Source organism: Aythya marila (genome assembly GCF_965140915.1).
Source record: "Aythya marila genome assembly, chromosome: 1".
Classification (NCBI taxonomy): Eukaryota; Metazoa; Chordata; class Aves; order Anseriformes; family Anatidae; genus Aythya; species Aythya marila.
The window spans coordinates 8,289,566-8,310,267 of record NC_139042.1 but is presented as its reverse complement, the minus strand read 5'-3'; the positions used below and the strand labels follow the sequence as shown (position 1 = coordinate 8,310,267).

The following is a 20,702-nucleotide window of genomic DNA, read 5'->3' as shown; positions in this document are numbered from 1 at the left end:
GCTCAAATTATACAACATTTTTTTCACAGATTCTAAAAATCAGAAGAGATTACTGCAATAAATAATCTGACTCCAACTGACATAGAACAAGTTTTCATTAGTCACTTACTTCAAAAAAATAGAAATCACTGAAATTTTAAGTTTTTTAAATGAAGCTCTTGCAACTACTGATAAGTTATTTAAATGCTACTTTACAATTTGCTTCCTAGTTCTAGATGAAATTCTCTCCAGTCACTGAAACCAGTTACATCTTTACCTCCGCTATAACACTAGTGAGAGTCCAACCAAGCCAGCTACATACAACTTCTTAAACAAAAAACTGAGCTCCTTCAGTTTTTGCATCATGCTCCTTAAGACTTCAAACATACTCCTGGTTCTTTTATGAAGCTGTTCCAGTTTTTCAGAAACTTGAAGTCATCTTCAAGGTCTTGAAAAGAAAGCACAGGAAATAAAGAAAGCAGATTAAAGATTGCTTATTCTTTGTTTAACCAACAGTATCTTAAAGAAATCAAAGTGCCAATCTCAGACTTTGAGTTCATCTTCCTGTGAGCAAGGTATTTACACTTTCATATAAGTTTAAGTTCTGGAAAACATATTTGATTGAGGCCAAAGTCCAAGTCACCTTACACATGAGGTAAAGAACCTATTCACCCCAGAGGAGCAATGACAACTGTCCAAATCTGCATGCCAACATATTGTTTGTGTGACAGCTTGCTAAGGAATACTTTTCTGCTTGGCTTGACACATTGTAAAATTCAACAAAGAACTTTACTTTCACAAGTAATATGAGCTTTGGCTTAATATAATAACAAGGCATACAAAATTCCAATTTCAAAAACAACCACGACATTTTTTCCTACAAAATTTACTGCCAGTTCTCCCTTCTTGTTTATGGTTTTCCTTCAATATATTTATGGTTTTCCTTAAAAAAAAAAAAAAAAAAAAAAAAAAAAAAAAAAAAAAGTTGTTGCTAAGCTGAAAAGAATAACTTCACTTGAAGGTGCAGCGAATCCTTAAAACACCCTTATACTCATGTCAATTTTACTATAAATGAATTGTATTTGTTCACTTCACACTAAAGGACCCTAAGATGCTTCAAAGAACATCAGTGTGGAGCGCAGCCTTTCAGCAGTGCAACCAGGCTCAAGAAGTTAAGATCTCCAACTGAGCCAACATCACCTTTTTCTCTGAAGAGCCACAAGTAGACACTTGTGATTTTTTAAACTACTTCTCAGTATTCATTCCTCCTGAGTATTTACTCTTTGCCTTCCTCTCTCCATCTTTATATATCTAATACATAGCATGCCAGTCAAGCAGTTTTCTCACGAGTAACTTTTTTTTGGCAACATGAAGGTTAAATCATTTTTTCTGTATTGCCTTGTTTAAACAAAACTACAAACCCTTCCAAGTAGACACCTTTAAATCTAAACGTTTACTGCAACTAATCAAACAGATTCAAACTAAATACTTTTTTTTTTTTTTAAATAGTCACTTTTTTTTTCTGTGGAAGTAAGTGACCAGATCACAAATACCTCAAAATAACCACAGCATGAATGCCATTACGTACAAAATCCAGATAAATTGACTCAACAGGCACCTCTTTCAGTTAGAACAGCTGTAGATGTTAGCTGTAACTGTGAGCCAGTAAAATCACACCGTGGAGCAAGGTACACAACAAGGCAAGTACATCCCAGACCCAAAACCTGCAATGGCTCTCGTCGCCCCAGCACACAGCAGCAGTGAGCAAGCAGAGATGGCTGCAAGAAGCCTGCAGAAGGATAAAGCAGCATGTTAAACATCTTCGTGCATGCAATTGAGAGCACATGTTCCTTGCTTAAGCAGCCTCACTGATGGGTTACATTTGTCCCTGTACACAGTAAATTTTAGAAGTTGGGGGAAACAAATAACCAATGCATTGCTAAGATAAGAATTGCTTTAGCTTTTCTGTAAAGGTTTTTAACTCAATCCCTGGTTCAAAAGGTCATGTTTCTAATATTCCAATCTTATGCTTTGCTTGTCCAAAAATCAATGGCATTGTCAAACTGACAGATCTGATCTGAGTCAATAGCTTCAAGAATGAACCAAGTCAAACTTCTCCTCTTGTGACTTATTCAACAAGGTCTGTACTATAGATGGCTATAAAGTAGCAAATTTAATCTTTATGAAAAAAATGTACTTCTAACAAGTTCCCTCCAAATTCAACTTTGAATTTTACAAATACCACTGTTTTATATTCTGCTGTATATTCTGACTTTTATCACCTTGCTTTGGCTGACAATCATTTTCTGTATGCACTTAAATCACATACACAACTACTTTCAAAGGAATAAGTGGATTCAAAAATAAATACCAGGTGGAATGTAAAATGGACACAGCTTGTGCCATACGGATTTGTTACATTAAAATTTGAAAGTATTACCTTGTACCTTCTCACAATAAAAAAAAAAAAAATAATAAAAGGCAAAAAGAAAAGAAAGAGTTAACTCTGGCTTTAATTTCTGAGCATAAACTAAGAAGCTAACATAATAGTTTGTAATGGCTCCCCAGACAGGATTTGTGGTCTGCAAAAACAGGAAGAGTCCCCCCCTCCTTTCCTCCCCCCCACACTGTAAAGCACACCACTTTATAACCTGCAGAATTAAATCAAACACGCAAATCACAGGCTTCCCCCAAAAAGAAAAAGGTCAAAACGAAGAGGTTTTTCTTTCTGCTCTACAGCAGCTTGACACCAAAAGCTAACCAACGATAGATCTAGAGTTGTGATTGCATCCCTGTAATAACACAAGAACTACAGATTATGTTTAGGGTATCGTTAATCTCTCACACCCACCAATTTCCTACTGACAGCTGGAGGCCAGCAGTGAAATCCTGGTGCAAAAGTTCACTTAAAATCAGCAGGAACAGATAAGCTTTCAAAATAATACCGAAAATTATGAAAACAGACCTAAGCAATAAGTTTTCAGAAAAGAAAATGATTACTTTTTGAGCTTAGTAAATACCGGTAGCAAGTTTTTCACACGAAGATAATGTTCAGGCACATAACTTCATGTCAAAAGATACAGTTTAAGGCCCCAGAGCCCCACTATTCTCTTTAAGAGATTTTCTCTTTCTGAATTTTGGATTGTTTCAAGTAGGAAACAGTCACTTTATAGTCGAGGAGCTTATAGTTGCTCAGAACTGCAAATCAGTAATACCCGCTTTGAGCATTTTGTATGCTAAGTAAAATGGCTATTATTTTTCTTGCCAATACTCAGAATTTGTTGTTCTTAAAAGGAAAGAAAGTAAACTCAACATGTTCTATGATTTGAATATATGCCAAAGAAAGGGTATGAGAAAACTAGAAAGGGACAGAAGCCAAAAAGAAAATATATCTACAGTGATACATTCCAGCTAAATTAGTACCAATAACTCTTACCGAGTTTTCAGCTAGTACAACCCAAGATAACATCTACAGTTTACTTTTTGAACTGTTCTATACTCTTTTATATAGATTTTCTTTCATTATTCCTTTCCTCCTCCTCTTCCAGCTTCTCTATGCTGTCTACAGAGCCAAAGCAATGGCCAACCTACGGGGGGAACTCAAATTGAGTGCAGTTTAACCTCACAAGATTTCATGAAGAGATAAAAACCAGATTCCAAAATACTTACCAGTTTCATAAAAGATTGACTAGGAGATAACAGAAGAATAACAAATTAATCAAATCTCAGGAGAAGAAACGAAGGACTTCCAGCAATTTTTTAAAGCATTAACTTTCTTGGTATAGAAGGCCTACTGAGCATTAATTATGGCCCCAAATAACAATCTCTTTGGACTGTGGATTGTAACAGAGAATTGTTTTTAATCAGCTCAGTTGATCAAAAAGAAAACACTTGGTTTGTTTCTGGGCACCTTCTCAGTCTGAATGCAGCATGTGCTGCTTGGCCGCAAGGCAGGCATGCAGGTCATAAAGCAAAACACACACGTTCTGAGCAAAAAAACACTTTGGGGAACCTAGCAGCAGAGGGATTATTGGATTTCACTAGCAATCACTACTGTATCATGGCAAAGAGCGGACAGAACAGACAGGACTGTTAATAAAAATTAGGAGAAAGTATGGAAAACGTTGCAGAGATGTGCAACATCCACTGCCTTGTATGTATACTTGGTATATTTCGGGGTGAAGAATTTAGGAGGGTCTCTACCAGACAGCTTGGGGCTGCCACAACAACACCAGTGGAAACCCCGCAGTATGCAAACTGTTCTCTTCCACCTTTCCCCCACCCCTCCTTAGACTAAGAGCCTCTCGCCATCTCCTGTCTGCATTTCCCAAACCCAGCCACAGCAGCTCAGCAAGCAGCAGCTCGGAGGCTTCCCAACAAGGCAGGAGGTTTTCTTCCTCCCTTAAGATCCATTCCACAGTAAGATTTAGGTAAGATACTTAAGTCATCAGTTTCTCATCTGTTTCAAAAGACTTGAGCAGTCTCTTTTTCGAGTCTGTAAAACTAGTAGTTACTATTTTCTTTGTACATTTAGAGCTAATTTTCTTGTAAGACTCATACTGCTTTAATGATCGATTGTATTTGTGATCAGATAACACCGTTCCCAAAATACCTGAAGCAATATGCAAAAAAAAAGCAAACATGACAAGCCAATCCAACCCAAACAGAAGATAGCTGCAACTTTTCCCCTGTGGTGCAATTAACTTCAAAATGCCTTTACCTTCAGAAACAAAGGAGCAGACCATTCCAACAGAAACATGGGGGTAGACTTGACTTGCCAACATACAAAGCCATTTATTTTCTCCCCAGATGACAGCATATTAAATTGTATTAGAAACAGGCTTCACATCCAGTTAGGAACTATGAGTTGGCAATGCAGAACACGTACTAATGCTGCTAGGAGCTTGCCTACATCTGTAAGGGCCTGAAGCACAAGGGGTCCCCAAGAAGGTGATGACAGGAGCCAGTGCAAACCTTCTCTAATATGGCTTTCCTACCTTTTTGAAGCCTGAGTCATTTCAACACATCCCCATTGACTGAGAAGTCTCCGTCTGTTAGGATATCAGTATTAAACTGCATCAGATAATACGGAGAGATATTAACGCAACATTGCACCTACCAAAGACGGAAAGAAGTTGTTGCCAAGCCCAGTTTTAACCAGTTATTTTCTGTCTTTAAGCTCGAAGATCCAAAACACCAACAGCTGAGCTGAGAACATTTTGCTAGTTCCTCAGTCAGCTTGCTCAAAAGAATGAATAACAGACACTGAAGAAGAGCTCAAAAAGGAAAAAAAAAAAAAAAAAAAAAAAAAACCTTGCAATTGATGAAGCACTGATTTGGCAACAGAGATTCAGCAAGATAGTGCAAATACAAGTTCCCTTAAGCAGACAGAAGGATGTTGTACTACCAGACATTGTGAACTGGTTCAGTCTTTCACTGCAGTGGGAACAGTCTGGATCAGGATGATAGGTACTGTCCCTAATTCATGAGACGTGTTTTATGTTCGCCTTTAATTCTGTGGGCTCTGTTGTTTCTGCTTGTCAGACAGATAATCTTTAAGAGGCGATTTTAACAGCGTATTGCTTACTTTATCAAAGTTTCAATCTGGAGTTGCAGTCATCTGACTAAAAGAAACAAAATGCAAGGCACAGGGCCCACTGAAGAAAATAAAGAGTCATTTTCTGTTCTGGGGTGTGAAGAAGAAAGGGCAAGAAGGGGATAAAAGATCATTCACCACAGTACAATTTTGTAATCTTCACTGCAGAAGTACCTTGCATGGCTACATATAGAAAATTTACACCATTCTAGGTTGCTACCTCCATGCTTTTCCTGCTGCAGGTGCTACAGATAACATTAATTCCTTGGGAGCAATAAAGTCGCAGAAAGTCACTTCATTTACAGAGGATTTATGGCTACAGTTCATATGGATTTAAGCTCCTCTCAGCTGGTGTATCTAAAAACAACAGCCTGCCAGCAGACCTGAGGAACCTATCACAGAGATTCCATCCAAGACTTTCAGCCACTGCACCAGAGGCACAGGGAGCGTGGATGTTACCTCTCCAGGTAAACGTCAGGCTCTTCACTGCCACAGCAGCTAGCACTACAGCCAGCTCGCCCAGGCAGCACCTGCAGCTTATTCTGCACTAGCAGAGCATCTGTTACTCACCTCTGGGAGCTGCACATACGCACAAGCATTCAGACACAGAAGATGCATTAAGTGTTTGCTTAAGTCAAGGAAGCCCTAATGAGCATCTCCTGTATGCTAGTGCAGAACAGACAGAACTGAGTAACTAATCCCATGCTTGTGCTGCTTGAATCTAATTCAGACTTACAAAACAGTCCAATGATCAGCCATAGTCTACATTTTACCATTTTTAATAGGCGTTTCAAAACTGCTTTAACATTTGGAGGTAAGGATTTTATTTTCTCATCAGTAATGTATTTTGTTGTCATTATATATTTTGAAAAAACAAAATACAAAATTCTATTAATACTCAGATGACTAAATCACTTTTCCTTAGTTTTCAGCCTACAAAGTGAAAACAAACACAGACTTGCCAGAAGTGGTCCTTACAATAACAATAAAAAACACTTTTCTTATAAGAAAAAGTCTCAATTACTCACAGAATAGCACAGGAAGGGTTGGCTGCACAGAGTCACCTGGGATCCATCATAATTCATAGCCTGACCTTAGCACTGCCCTTTGTCCATCCAGGCTAGCCCCATGTGAACCTGATAGACATAGTCCAGAGCTGGATGGCTGCTGCCTGTGATGTCTTTACATCATCATCGATGAAGAAACCTCACATCTGGTGTTGTGTCTAAGCCAGGAAGTCCTCCTGAAATCCAGGGAACTGGAGACCATTGAGCGAACACAACCAAACAGTCCTGGATGATCAGGCTCAGCCCTGACTGTAACACTAAGCGACAGAGATCAGCTAAATCCAGTCTGTATGGACGCACCCAGATTTTTGGCAACACATCCTCCAGCATCTCCAGAATCACAGATAGATAAATAAACATGGGTTCTTCCAGCATTCTTACCTTCTCCACCTGTGTTATCCCAGAAAATGCATTTTTGACTACAAAGCTGTGGCTATCTTGCTTTTTCACTTTGTGCAAGACTTCAAGGAGCACTTAGCAAGCTGGACCAAACTTCCAACATTTGAATGCCACACGCTGGAAATTCTAGACAGTTGGTTGCTGACCACCTCTGCAGACATGGTTACACTTCTCAGAAGCACAAATAGCTTATAGCCTGGACTGAGCAAATATAAATGCATATGACTGGAATCACTGATCTCCAAGCATCCTTCTAGCTCTGGTCACAGCTGTGGGATTCACCTTACCAAGCTTCTGCCATTTTAAGTGGATGAAATACAGCTTACAACAGCAATCTAGACTGTGTAACAGACCCACAATGGTGATTCTCTCAGCTGATTGGGAAGAGATGACAAGTGTGCAGTGGAAACACATTTCAGCTAAGTTTAAGGGTTGACTGTAACCACTCCCTTTTAAAAGGTATGCAGAATTATAAGGCTCATACCTACATTTATATGCATAAACAGAATCACCAGGACTGAAGGTCAGGGGATGCAGGTTAGGCTGATTGAAGAAATGCTTATGAGCAGTTCACAAGAAAGCATCTCTTTTCCCATCTCACAACTCTTCAACAGACTGTTAGCCACAGCTTCCAGCCACTTCAGAAATTTACAGAATGTTCCAAGATCTTAAGACACTGTAAACCAAAAAAGTGCAGAGAAGCATAGTTTTCCATACTGTCCCTAGAGAACTGATGACCTTATCTCAAGAACTTACACAAGACTCACCAGCATTTACTAGCTGATTTCTAAATTGGGTAGCCTGAAGCATGCAGATTCCTCTCAAAAAAAGCACAATAAATATTCTAGTCGCTGGTCAATTGCTTACCCAGGACAGAAATTTCTTCCTCTCCTATCTGCAGAATTCTGAACAATTGCCATCCAATTATACAGACTTCATGTGTGTCCCTGGAAAGTGGGCAATTCCTCGTATTCCAAAAGAGATGGAATCAATCACTTCCTGGAGATAATCAAGCACTTTTTTTGCCCCATCAATGCCAACTGGATTTTAGTACATCTAACTTGCATCTTGCTCTTCAAAAGCTTTACGACACCCCGGTGGTATTCTTGGTTCAGCTGTTTTGTTTCAGGCAATTCACAGATTTGTTTCAAGTTCTGTTTCAGAACTCTTTCTTGTAATGTATTAACCACAGAGTAATTAAAACAAACAAGCAAAAGTACAAAACAATAATGCTAAGGAAAACTTTACACAGCTAGGCACCAAAAGCACATTGTGATTTTGAACCTCCTGAAGCCAAAGCAGCAACGCTCATGTCATCCCATATAACACTCAAGTCACTTCCAGAAGAATGAAGCTTGAAACAAAGAACTGATAAACTAGAAGTGAGTAAATCTGAGAAGCAAAATGCTGAGACTGAAAAATTGCTGTTAACTTCTTAAATTATGAAAATTTGCAATTCCAAGCTTATTTCTGAAAATTAACAGAACAGGAAACGATCAAAATATATTCATCATAGCCGTATCTAACCTGCATGACTTGGCTTCCTGTCTTCCTGTCTTCCATGTCTTCCTGTTATCAGGATTAGCCACTTAAATTTATGTTTGAGAAACATACAACTTGTGTAAAAGCCGATTTTGTACAACTCCAAGCATTTTTAAATAAATACCAAGTAATTTACAGCCATTCCAAGAGTTTTGACTACTAACAGCTGGAATTGAGAACATTACAAAAACCATTAAAGTGATCTATTAACATTTTCAAGGCTGAGTAAGTTGCACGTAACATTTACTGACCTCCAAAAAAGCCGGAAAGGCTTTCAAAGTAAGCGTTTAGATTAATGTATTGGTCAAAGCAGTGCTTTGTCACATCATTATCTATGTATGATAGAAGATGAGTTGTGAAACAGCATCAAGAGAAGGGTATTCCATTGCACTCATCAACACAACGTTGGTAAATGACTATAGGGTGATTTTACATTGTGTTTTGTCGTAATCAGCCATTCACAGGAAGGCAAACACCTTTCTTAAGAGTCTGCAATTTAATGAAAAAAGGTAAAGAATAGAGTGAGGAAAGAAAACCACTGATATGAAACCAGAGCACTTTGGTCACAGATGCAGGTCTGAGGCAGCTACAGTGGAGCCCAGACAGCCCATTTCCCTCTGAGACAGAAAGCTGCAGATACAGCTGACCTCTGACAGAAAGCCCACTCCATCTTTCCTACTAAAGAACAAAATGGTCCCCCACAGTTCATTAAATGCAGATTTTTTTTTTCCAAATGAAGTACGTATTTTATATCTTGCCAGTAACATAGCATCTTTTTGTCACCACAGAACATCCTTTTCTTTGATATGGGGCTGCTTCACAATTCAGTTCTAACTTCAATGACAGCTGCACTCTGTGAGGCATTTCAGAAACTCCAAAGAGCATTGCCAGCAGGCTGAGGGATGTGATCCCTCCTTGGTGCTCAGCGCCTGGAGCCCTGGCTGCAGGTCTGGGCTCCCCAGGACGAGGGACATGGACATACTGGAGAGAGTCCAACAAGGCCAGCAAAATGATGAAGGGCCTGGAGCATCTGTCCTGCAAAGAAAAGCTGAAAGAGCTGGGACTCCTCCAAATGAAGAGGGATCTTCACAATGTGCCCAAGTACCTGATGGAAGGGAATGAAGCTGAGGGAGCCACACTTCTCAGTGGTGCTCAGTGACATGGCAAGAGGCCATGGGTACATATTAAAACACACGAAATTGGGAAATTCGATTTGAAAAGACAAAAGCATCTTTTTTGGTGTTATTGGTTTGTTTCGTTTTTAAAATGCGAGGGTGATCACACACTGCAACATCTCAATTGTAGAGCTCAGAATCACGGTAAATGGAGCTGTACCTGGCTGGTGGCCAGGCACTAGTGGTGTTTCCTGCCAAAACTGGTGATTCTCCTGCTGTATTTAGCATTGGTGCTGCCTCACCTAATACACAGCGTGCAGCTCTGGGCTCCACAATACAAAAAGGATGTTAAGATCCTTGAAAGCCTCCAGAGGAGAGCAACAAAGCTGGTAAAAGGACAGGAAGGCATGTGCTATGAGGAGAGGCCGAGGAGCCTTAGGGTGTCCAGTCTGGAGAGGGCCTCCCTGCGCCCGCCCTGTAGCCCCCTGAGGAGAGAAGCGCTGAGGGAGGTGCCGCTCTCTGCTCCCTGGGACCGATGGCTGTGCCGTGAGGGTGGGCAGATGCTGGGACAGGCTTCCTAGCAAGGTGGTTGGTGCCCCATGCCTGTCAGTGTTCAGGAAGCATTTGGACAGTGCCCTCAGGAACATGCCTTAGCGACTGGTTAGTCCTGAAGGGGTCAGGCGGTTGGACTCGATGGTCTCTGAAGGGCCCTTCCAACTGAACTATTATTCTGTTCTAACAGCTCATCCTGAGTTGTACTGAAGCCTTTGTCTGTGGAGACGCACAAACCCCAACTGGACACGGTCCTGGCTGAGCAGCTGTAGCTGACCCTGCCCAAGCTGGGGGCTAGATTCAGGATCTCAAAAAGGAATCCCTTCAAATCTTAGCACTTCCATGATTCACTGAAGGTAAGTTACAGAAAATATCAAAAGTCAGCAAGAAATGCTACTTTCCTCAAAAAACACCCCCAGGAGCTTACAATCCTGAGCCACCCACCACTGACAGCATTCCCACAACCACAGCATCTTCCAGCTCAACTCTGGCACTCCCAGACAGCCTTGGAAAAAAAAAAATCCATGTTTTCCTTCCCTCTGATAACTGTAGAAGTAGCGGCCCTTAAAGCACGCAGCAAAGCACATTCAAATGTTTACATGCTGTTCTTATAAAAAGGCAGATCTCTCAGTTGCTGGCTTTCACCAAAGCAGTTGCTGAAGTGCAATGGATTTAAAAATATTTTGGTTTAGAAGCAAGAAGCATTCCTGCTAATTTCACTTGTACAGCTTGGTTCCACATTTCAGAGTAATAATCTTTCCATGGGACTGGAACTCCCAAATAATTTGTTTCCCTGCTAGCTCTGCTTCCCAGACCACAGCACCAAATACTCATGCAAGCGATCCAAACCTGAGGTTCTCTCACCACACAAAACATGTGAAACACCATCCCACAGCATAGCTTGCTCTCTTGATTTCTCACCTGTAGCAAGTAAGACTAATGCTTATAAAAACAGTTGCTGTGTTAAAAGATTTTGTTTGCCTGTTTTGCCCACTTTTCCCCCCATACTGGTAATTTACAGGCTTCCTTAAAATACATCCAACTGGGTAACCATAAAACATTGTGAGAAAGGAAACAGTCATCTCAAGTCTAAATATACTATACCACTGTACAAAAATATACCAACAAACTTGGATTTGAATGGAGAATTCCATGAAAGCCACAGAAGCGCTGTATTTATTTAGAGCATATACAATACCTAGTACCACTATTATGCCGTCACATTCTTCCTTCAAAATGTATTTAGACTAAAGGCATTCATGGCAAGGGAACTGCCCCAAACACTGAGTGCGCTATCAGGTGAAGATACAAGTCTAAGAATTCCACGTTGTTCTTCTAGAAATGTTTCTGACACTTTTCTAAGCAATATATGGTAACACATTTGTTTCTAAGAACCCTAATATACATATACATAAGCCCTAATATACATATACATAGGCACTCTCTTTAAGTGTGCACTGTTGTACTGTATCACATTTTAAACAGATGCTTTAAATATTTTTCTCAGTCTAGTGCACTGAACTTTATGAAAAAACATCCAAAGTTTTCTACTAAAACATGCTGCCAATAGTAGCCCAGAGCAAGATTTTACAACCAAATTATAAAAGCCCTAAATCTCAGGTTTTATAATACCATCAGTGACACAGTCTCAACTGTAGCGACGAGACAGGCGCCGCTATAATGTTAAAAGCCAGTGGGTAAACATTCATTTGGCCAAGGGGGTGGAGGGGCAATCCCAGAAGGGTCCCTTCAGAGCTGCCCCAGAGCTTATGGGGGGCTGTAGGGGGCTTTTTTAATTGCTTACCAAGTGCAGAAATGGAAAAAAAAAAAAAGACGTTAGCCAGGCAGCGAGACAATTAATTTCATTAAAATTGTAGCTGTGTCCCTTGTAAAAGCTATATAAATAGCTACTGAAACTCATTAATACTTTATTTTTTTTAAGCAAGAGTCCAACAAACTGAAATTTGCCACTTAGCTATCAGGAAAATATAACCTAAATGGATTTGAAGCATTAACAGGTTTACAAAACACTTGAGAGAGCATCACGCCTTTCTTTGAGAATAATTAATCACAGATGTCTTAAATCCTGGCTGCTCACTGAACCACCAAACCTCTTTGTCTTAGAAATAGGAAAGGTACAACCCATCCAGTCCTAATTCCAGCAATACACTGGCTGCAGCCAAGCCTCATATCACATTTCAGCAGCTTCATTCACAGCAATTTTAACAAGTATATTCAGTTACTGCCTCGCCTGCTACCAGCCCCGGCACTCCCAGCACAGGGCAACGCGATGCCACTCAGCCCGAGCCATGTGCTGTCTCCTCAGCTACATGCCCATGCCTTCTTTGTAGTCATTTTCATCTATTAGATGCTATAGGAAAGTAACTTAGAATTCCAAACAAGCCAAAAGGCATTAGCAAATAATAATTTTTCAAAATAGAATTGCACCTTATCCAGAGCTTGAAACAACCCCTGCAGGGAGCACACTGGTGAAACAACTCCGTACAGAGGTCAGTAAAATGAACGCAGGGATTTCCTAAGGAAGCTTCATAAAATGAATGTGAACAAAAGGAAGTAACTAACCTTTAACACCTTTAGTATCCAATACTATAAAAATAAATTGTGACAAAAGAACTGCAGACACATCATACAAGAGTAAAACCGCAAAGAAAACTATGTTATTTTAAATATACTTGTGCAAGTACACCTGTTAGGAGGTTACTTACTCTAATAACAACAGCAACCATTATTAATATTAATAATACTGTTAATACTAAAAAGAAATTGCATGTTGTATTAATAACCCCTAATAATCATTGTTACTAGGGTAACAGATACCTAGAAAGTAAATAAAACATTGAAGCTACTGCCAAATAATCAAAGGGAGTTAGAAAATTGTTTATTCTGATGAACTCTACATTTGTCCAGTAAAAGAGAATACTTTCCTTACATTTAAGAACCTTTTCTATTGACATGAAAGACCATAACATGAGTAACACCTACAAGGTTTTGTTTCATTTCTCATTTTTAACATATCTATCGGAGCCATAAATACAAAGAAAAGAAACAACATGGCAGGACTAACACTAATAACTTTAGTATTAATGATACCTAACCCTGTGCACTCTTAGTACTTCTCAGAACATCAAATGTATACCAGCTATGTAGTTAACACACATCAGACTTCAGTTTCTAAATTCTGTATTGGCCAGTGAGGATGCTTCCTCCTGACCCTAACAGGCAACCCACGCAGCTTCAGAGCACCATAAAAAGGCAAAAATTCCAAGTTACTCCTGCAGGGTCAGAGCGCTAAAGGGGCAGAATGTGAATCAACACATCACAAACTAAAATATCCATGTTTATTCATCTACATTCAATTATTATGCAAAAAAAATCATTCTTATCAAAACATTAATTAATCATACCGTGACGTGTTCTTCTCTGGTAAAACCACAGAACATTCATATGTGCCCAAGCATCCAGAAAAGTTTACAAATGCTTTTATTCCTTGGCCTTTCCACAGATCCTAATAAACTAGCTTTCATACACAGAAAAACTGTGCTTTATAATCACAAAATAGAATCCACATGGACATACTAATATGCAATTTATATTTTTGTATAGAAAAATAGTGGTATAATATAATGTAGATAATTTTCTGAGTACATTTGGCATTTCTGCTCAATCCCACCTCCCTTTTCCATTGCCAGTGCCACGCAAATTTAAGTTACTCATTACACAGACACAAACTATAACCAAACCACTTCTCCAACACCTTAGAAAACCCACTCCTCTTGATGATTGCAATGCTGGTCCCTGAAAGACCAGCTGCCCGGCTCTTTTTCCCATTCTTCCATAGGAATTTTAAAATGTACAAGGCTGGCACACGTGTACAGAAACACTCAGGAAAATGTGATTTACAAGCATGCTGTTCCCAAGTTGAGGACTGACAGGGATGCTGTGCAAGCACATGCCAGTGAGGCACTTAAAATAGGGTCTCCACTTGGGAAGAGATTAAGTGATTAAGTCTGATGGTGCTGCCAGCTGCTAGTTGCAGTTTAAAGGGCTAGAGATGTTTATGAACTAAAGTCAGGACTTTTTCCCACCTCCCTGACTTCTCAATATGCTCCGTTGAAAGCTACCCAGGAAATGACTGAAAACGCTGCTGTCTCTCTATGTCCGAAGTCAGTTTCCTAAGAGACCACAAAAGCCTATTAAAATTTGATCTCGCCTGTAACAAAAGCTAACAAATGAATAGATCTGGGATCAGAAAGTCGTATTTCACTGCATCTGTCAGCACCAGCATTTCACGCAGTTTACATGGTTAGCATCCAATAACATTCCAAACATCTTTTTATCTTAAAAACAATTAAACTTTCAACTGTCTCTTGATTTCATTTATCTATTTTTTCATTAATAACAGGGACTGCACATTTTCAAGCTCCCAGCACAGCAGCAGGCATATTTCCACAACTAAGTACTGTGGAAATCATACTCCTGCTTAACAGCACGATCATCTTATTTGTTTGAGAACTACATATGAATATCCTTCTTTCCCAACTTGATGATAAAGATGGAATAAACATCTTCTAAATATTATCAGCACTGGAGGAATAAGAGCACAGTTTCCTGTGTACAAATATTTGCAATTTTATCTCTTTATGAGGATTTAATCAGCAGAGTGTAAAATGCCTCTCTGAGAAGTTCAACTTCATGCTTTTATGGTGCTATACCAATTTATATACTATATAGGTGCTATACCTTTTTATATTGCATCAGATAAAATGTAAAGTGAACTTTTTAGGCAAGTTACATTAGGACACATACTTTTCATTCTTCATGACATGCAAGAATCAAGTACATGTATTTCAGCATTATGCATTACACACACGGGGTGCCTACTTTTGTCATTTGTACACACCTGTATCTCAAATTTTATTACTTCCAAATCCCAGAAGCTAAATAGGTGCCTGTTAATGTGGCAAAGTTTTATTGCATTGCCACTAAGACTTTCAAAATTTTACGTATTTCTTTATGCATTCTTTTTGCTACACTTAAGAAGTTTCAGTTGTGCACAAGATCTCAGAGTTGTTCCATTATTACATAAAACCCCTGTATGGTTTGCACTTACAAGCAGTTTCAGCTCTTGACTGAGGAATACACTGAAATCTACAGGAAACTTAAAAATTAGAAGAAATAAGTCTGGCAGTCTATCTATTGTTGTCTAGAAATAACAGAAGCCTGATACACGAAGTCTTCACATTGTAACAGGTCTGTAGGAAAAGTTAAAGTGTCCCAATCAAAAGAGGAAAACGCATTTGCTTGCGCTGCAAAATGAAACACTGATGCCAACATAATGCTGGAGTCTACAGAACTACAAGAAGTTCTACCAAAATGTGTCCGCCCTTTTTGGAAGTAATCACAGTAAGATGAAAACCAGTCAGCTGGAAAGGACTTGTAAATAAATAAATGGATAACAATTTCCTAAATAAAACAGAATAATTTATTACTTCAATGTGTTTTTTTGTTGTTGTTGTTTTTGTGTTTTTTTTTGCTACTGTTACATTAAATAACGTGGGTCACAAGTGTTCGCACTTTTCCAGGAGTTCTTATATATATATATATACAAGAACATCCCTCAATTTCCAAAAGCAATGGAAAATGAATTATTTTCAAAGGAGAAAGCTTTGGCAATCTTACCTAAAAATCATGTTGGGCTCTGCTTACTCAACTGAAGTTTAGGAATAGGGCCTGACAATCAGGTGACAACACAAAGCGTATGTATTTGCAGTTCTTTTTTGAAATGACTGCATACAGAAGCTCCTCACATTCATAGTAATCAGAATTGCTTTTGCACCATCTCTAGGAATGAAGCCCCATCTCTTTTAAAGAATAATTCTTTCTTTTACACTTTCGTCTCCACCTATGCTTCAAATAAATTATACTAACTAGATAACTAAAACATCTAAATATTATTAAAATAATTAAGCATTATAGTTTTCATTATTGATACAAGCTATCAATGTAAGCTGCATTTCCAAACCATTAAAACCTTACAATCCCAGATTTCTTCTGCCATTTTTCATGGCCACATCATAAACAGCAGCTTTCAGCTACCCATGGATCTCCCAGAGCTTCCACCCACTGCCTCATGCTTTTTGTACTGAGCTTGATGTCGATAGCTAAGCTTCAGCATCATTTTGTAAGCAAAAAGCTTTGCCTTCTCATCTTTACATTTCATCCAGCTTGGATTTTGTCAGCTCTTCAAGTTAGTTTTTTTCCCCATGACATCCTATTATTCCTTTACATTCACTGGTGTCACTTTGTTAGCTTGTGTCATCAGCAACTTCCGTTAACAATTTCATTTGCAGCACCTTTGCAAACACTATAAATAATCTTATAAATAATGTTTAATCTTTTAATGCCTTAAAAGATTAAAAACAAAACAAACGAAATAATTAGGCAATCCTAACTACCCAACCTCATTAGGCTGTCCTAAGTAACCCAATTACATAACAAACAACTAAAAAAAAAAAAAATGATCACTGGTAACGTGTTTTTTCACCTTAGCTTCCTATACTTAACTCTAAGGTTGCAAAAGATACTATTGCAAGCAAAGTACACATCCAGTGCTTGGAAACAAAATGACTGAATTGTCAAGTGACAAAACCAAGAAATATTATATGAAAGAAGATCCATAAAGATAAGCTGTACCTGCTTTTCCTTTCAATGAGAATAGCCATATAAGAGGCTGGTAAAGCAGCACCAAAACCAGGAGACCAGAAGTAGAATTTTCCGAGTAGTTTCCTGAAAAATGTAATTTGTACATGTATTACATGCAGAGCACACAAAATATTGACATCCAACACTATATATTACTTTTATCATAAAATTATGCATGTTCCATTAAAATGGATTTTGTCCCTTTATATTAATCAATACTTACAAATAAATACTAATCATTTTACTTTTGCAGTTGGATAGTTCTTCTCAGGGAGGTTACGTATATATAAACACCTGAAATACTTTATTAACATTTTCATTTCATGTAAAAGGATTACATTAAAGAAAACAGTGCTTCCAAGAGATATTTCTGAAAAGTTGCAGACACTCCTTACAGAAAAAAAAAAAAAAACTATCAATTAATAAATAATAGTTGTTCTTTTCTCTGCTACTTGTCTGAATACATCTTCAGGAAGATGTGCCTTGTGGAACGTAGGAATGTGATCCAGTGAGCCAGGAATCAAATCAAATTATTCTAGCATACATCATGCTCTGAAGACAGAGAAACTATTGCTGAAAACAGTAAATCACTCACTCACAGTGAGCCAGGGTATTAATCTGCACATTACAACTAGAACCAGCAGTGAAATGCCAGTTGCATTAAGGCCAGTGGGAAAGCTCTCACATTTTGCAACTAGATCTGGGCTTCTCTGAGAGTCCACACAACGTCAAGTATCAAAATTCTTCCAACTTGAAGAGTTGTGGAGAAAAAAAAAAAATATACAAATGCTGACATCTAAGCAAGTATTTGGTCACTGAGAGTATGAAGACCAAAATGCCTTTGGGGGACAACGGCCTCAACCCCACCAGATCTGCTGAAAACACCTGCACCATCAAAGTAACTCAGCCTGGCCACAGAAGCAAACAATAGTCAGGCAGTCACGAAATTTGGTAGCATTAATAAATACACTTCAATTAAACGGGTGCTGCTCAGCTGATAAACACCATCATTTAAGGAAAATAGAGCATTATGGTGGAATCTTTCCCTTCTAAAAATAAAGTGAATAAAATACAACAGCCAAAATGCCAAACACAGTGTAGGAAAAAATATTCTTAGATGAAATTTCATGCTGACAACACAAAAGCATGAACTAGTGGATCCAGAACCACGTGGATTAGAGCACTTTTCCTCTTGCTGTAAAAGGCACGATTAGCCTCACTTCACACTTCTGCTGCAAAAATAACATGACCAGCGAGCAATGCCAGCTTACGTTCATAAGTGAAAAAGAGAGCCAGTGTATCAGCAACAAGTGATGTAATGGCAATTACACACGCCGTTCATTCCCACGGCTGCAAAAGGATAATTTCTCAGGATGACAATGCCAAATGCCACAGGAGCTAAAGTTCATTATTAGGACTCTCTTGGAAAGCAATTACTGTATGACGTTTCAGAGAGGCCATTTTAAACAGCTTCAGTATGAACACATCCTATCAGACACACCTGTTAAGTAAGAGAACAAACGTCTTTTCTGTGGGAAAGAAACAGGAATTTTTTCTTTCTGCATGTTTTACACTCCCTCTATGAATGGTACGTGTTCAGTTTGATAAGGTTTGGGAAACAACAGTAGATATTTTGCACAATAAAAGTCAGTGAAAATTACAGTGTCTGACCAGTTAGTAAAACATGTAAAACATTTAAACTTCTGGGAAATATCCGGGAATAAATGAAAATAAGTTTTCGTTATTATTTACATAGTCATTTTTACATGGTCCACGGTTAGACACTGGAATGAGAAATGGGTTCTCTTTTTAGTTATGCATCTAATTCCTCACAGTACAACTGTATCCAAAGCTGAAAAGCTGGGTGATATGTAAGGTTGAATTAACTTAAGCAAGCTGAAGTAGAGCTGTACATGGGCAAACTGAATCACTCTAGTTGCTATACTAACAGAACCAAGTCTTCATGAGTTTTTTCATTAATTTAGTAAAATTGTAAACCTAAAAATCACCCCTATCTTTTAACCACCATAACACTCGCCAACAGAGGAGCCCAGCACTTCCATCTGAAGCCTAGACAGATGCAGGCTTCTGGAGCCCATCAGCAGAAGGGATTACAATCCCCAGATGATCTGTCACACACCCATAACAGACCACCAGCCCCCCTGCTCTGCCAACATTCACCAATTTACTTCCGGAAAAAAAAAAAAAAGTCAGCTAACTTAGCTTGGTAATGCCTTCTAGAATGAGAACATCTATCTAGAGCCTAAGCCATTGCTGAAATAGGGCTTAGATGCTTTGGAAATTTTCGGCACTTACGAAATAGAAAGAATATTAAACCGTTCTGGAAATCATTTATTTTGACTTTTCTTGTCTAAAATATTACACCCTTGAAAGTAATTGCGGTTGTTTCCATTTTGGTGGTTTTCCCTGGTGGAAAGCAAGGAAATATTACAAAAACATCAAAAACACATATTATTGCAAGTCATATTTCACATTTAGGTCTTCTAATTGCTACTGGAAGACTAAAAAAGTAATTTCTACATAATGCAGCATTACACAGTGACTGCAGATTCACTGAGACTTAGATCAAAGTACGAAGAGATGAAGTGGGCACTTTATCCAGGAGACCCTACACGCCTGCCAACACATCTCCTTGGTGTTACAAAGCAGGAAACAGGCAGCTCTTTCCCAAACCAGGAGTTGTGCAGATTAATACAAGTTAACGTGTCCAGCTACAAACCCTTCAATCTGTTGCTTTGCTCTAGAATTCCAGGAGCCAGCTGCTGGACAGCTTTGCTTCTGAGTTACTGCCCCTCCTGCTTTCTGGAAACTCTCCCACTCAGGGAATAAAGTCTGCAGGAAATTCTGGATCAACCCAAAGCTCTGGCTGGGATAGACATTGACATAAAAAAAAAAAAAAAAAAAAAAAAAAAGACTTGGACTGAGATGATCTTATGCAAAGAAGGGTTTAATAAGCTTTTCCACCAAAAAGGAAACAAAAATTGCAGCACACATTCGACTGCACAAATCACACTTAATCTCTTACCACTGTCTAGAATCAGATCTAGAGGACCTAGATCTCTAAAGTCTCAGACAATCTCTTTGCATACTCAAAACCTCAGAAATATTTAGGACACAGTTAAGCAATACATCTGCAGTGTTCTGCCATTTCTTGGATGGATTAAAAATACAATACCAAATCGTGTTCTGTGCTGGAAAATTATACAATTAGTTTTGCTCTCATGGGCTACTGAAAGAAATTAAAAATCCCCTGTATCATATAGTAATTAATTCAACGAATCATACAAGTGCAAACAGAAAGAAGTTTTGCACCAGGTGGTTAAAAAAAGCAGAGAAGTCTCACATGCAGATCTCTGTCCTGTCACCCACCCAAAAGCAGATTAGAGAAGGAAGCTTATATGGCTCAAGCTGCCAGACAATGTTTATATTCAGTACACTCCAAGTGAGGGACTTATCAACATTATGAGCTCAGAATTAGATCTTAAAAAATAAATAAAGGCACACTGTACACAGCTTTTAAAGATATTGTGTATACTGCTTGCTGGCTCATTCTCAGTTTCTCTTCATGAATATGGTCAAGGAGACAAGAGTTAAGCACTAAAGTGACTTGTTGTAGTGATGAACCTACCCCTGATGACTCTCAAACATCTTCCTGATTAGCAGAGAAGTTAAAGTTCATCCCTGCATGACCAGGATAGGACAGCTTTA

General features: G+C 38.7%; 1 protein-coding gene across 1 annotated transcript in view; it reads right to left on the bottom strand.

Moving 5' to 3' along the window:
* Positions 1 to 20,702, bottom strand: part of TMEM135 (transmembrane protein 135) — a 176,775-nt gene that overhangs the window by 138,490 nt on the left and 17,583 nt on the right. Inside the window, exon 3 of the mRNA XM_082772953.1 lies at positions 16,965 to 17,057. Within this exon, the coding sequence (XP_082629079.1) occupies positions 16,965 to 17,057 (93 nt within the window). The remainder of the gene's footprint in view (positions 1 to 16,964; positions 17,058 to 20,702) is intronic.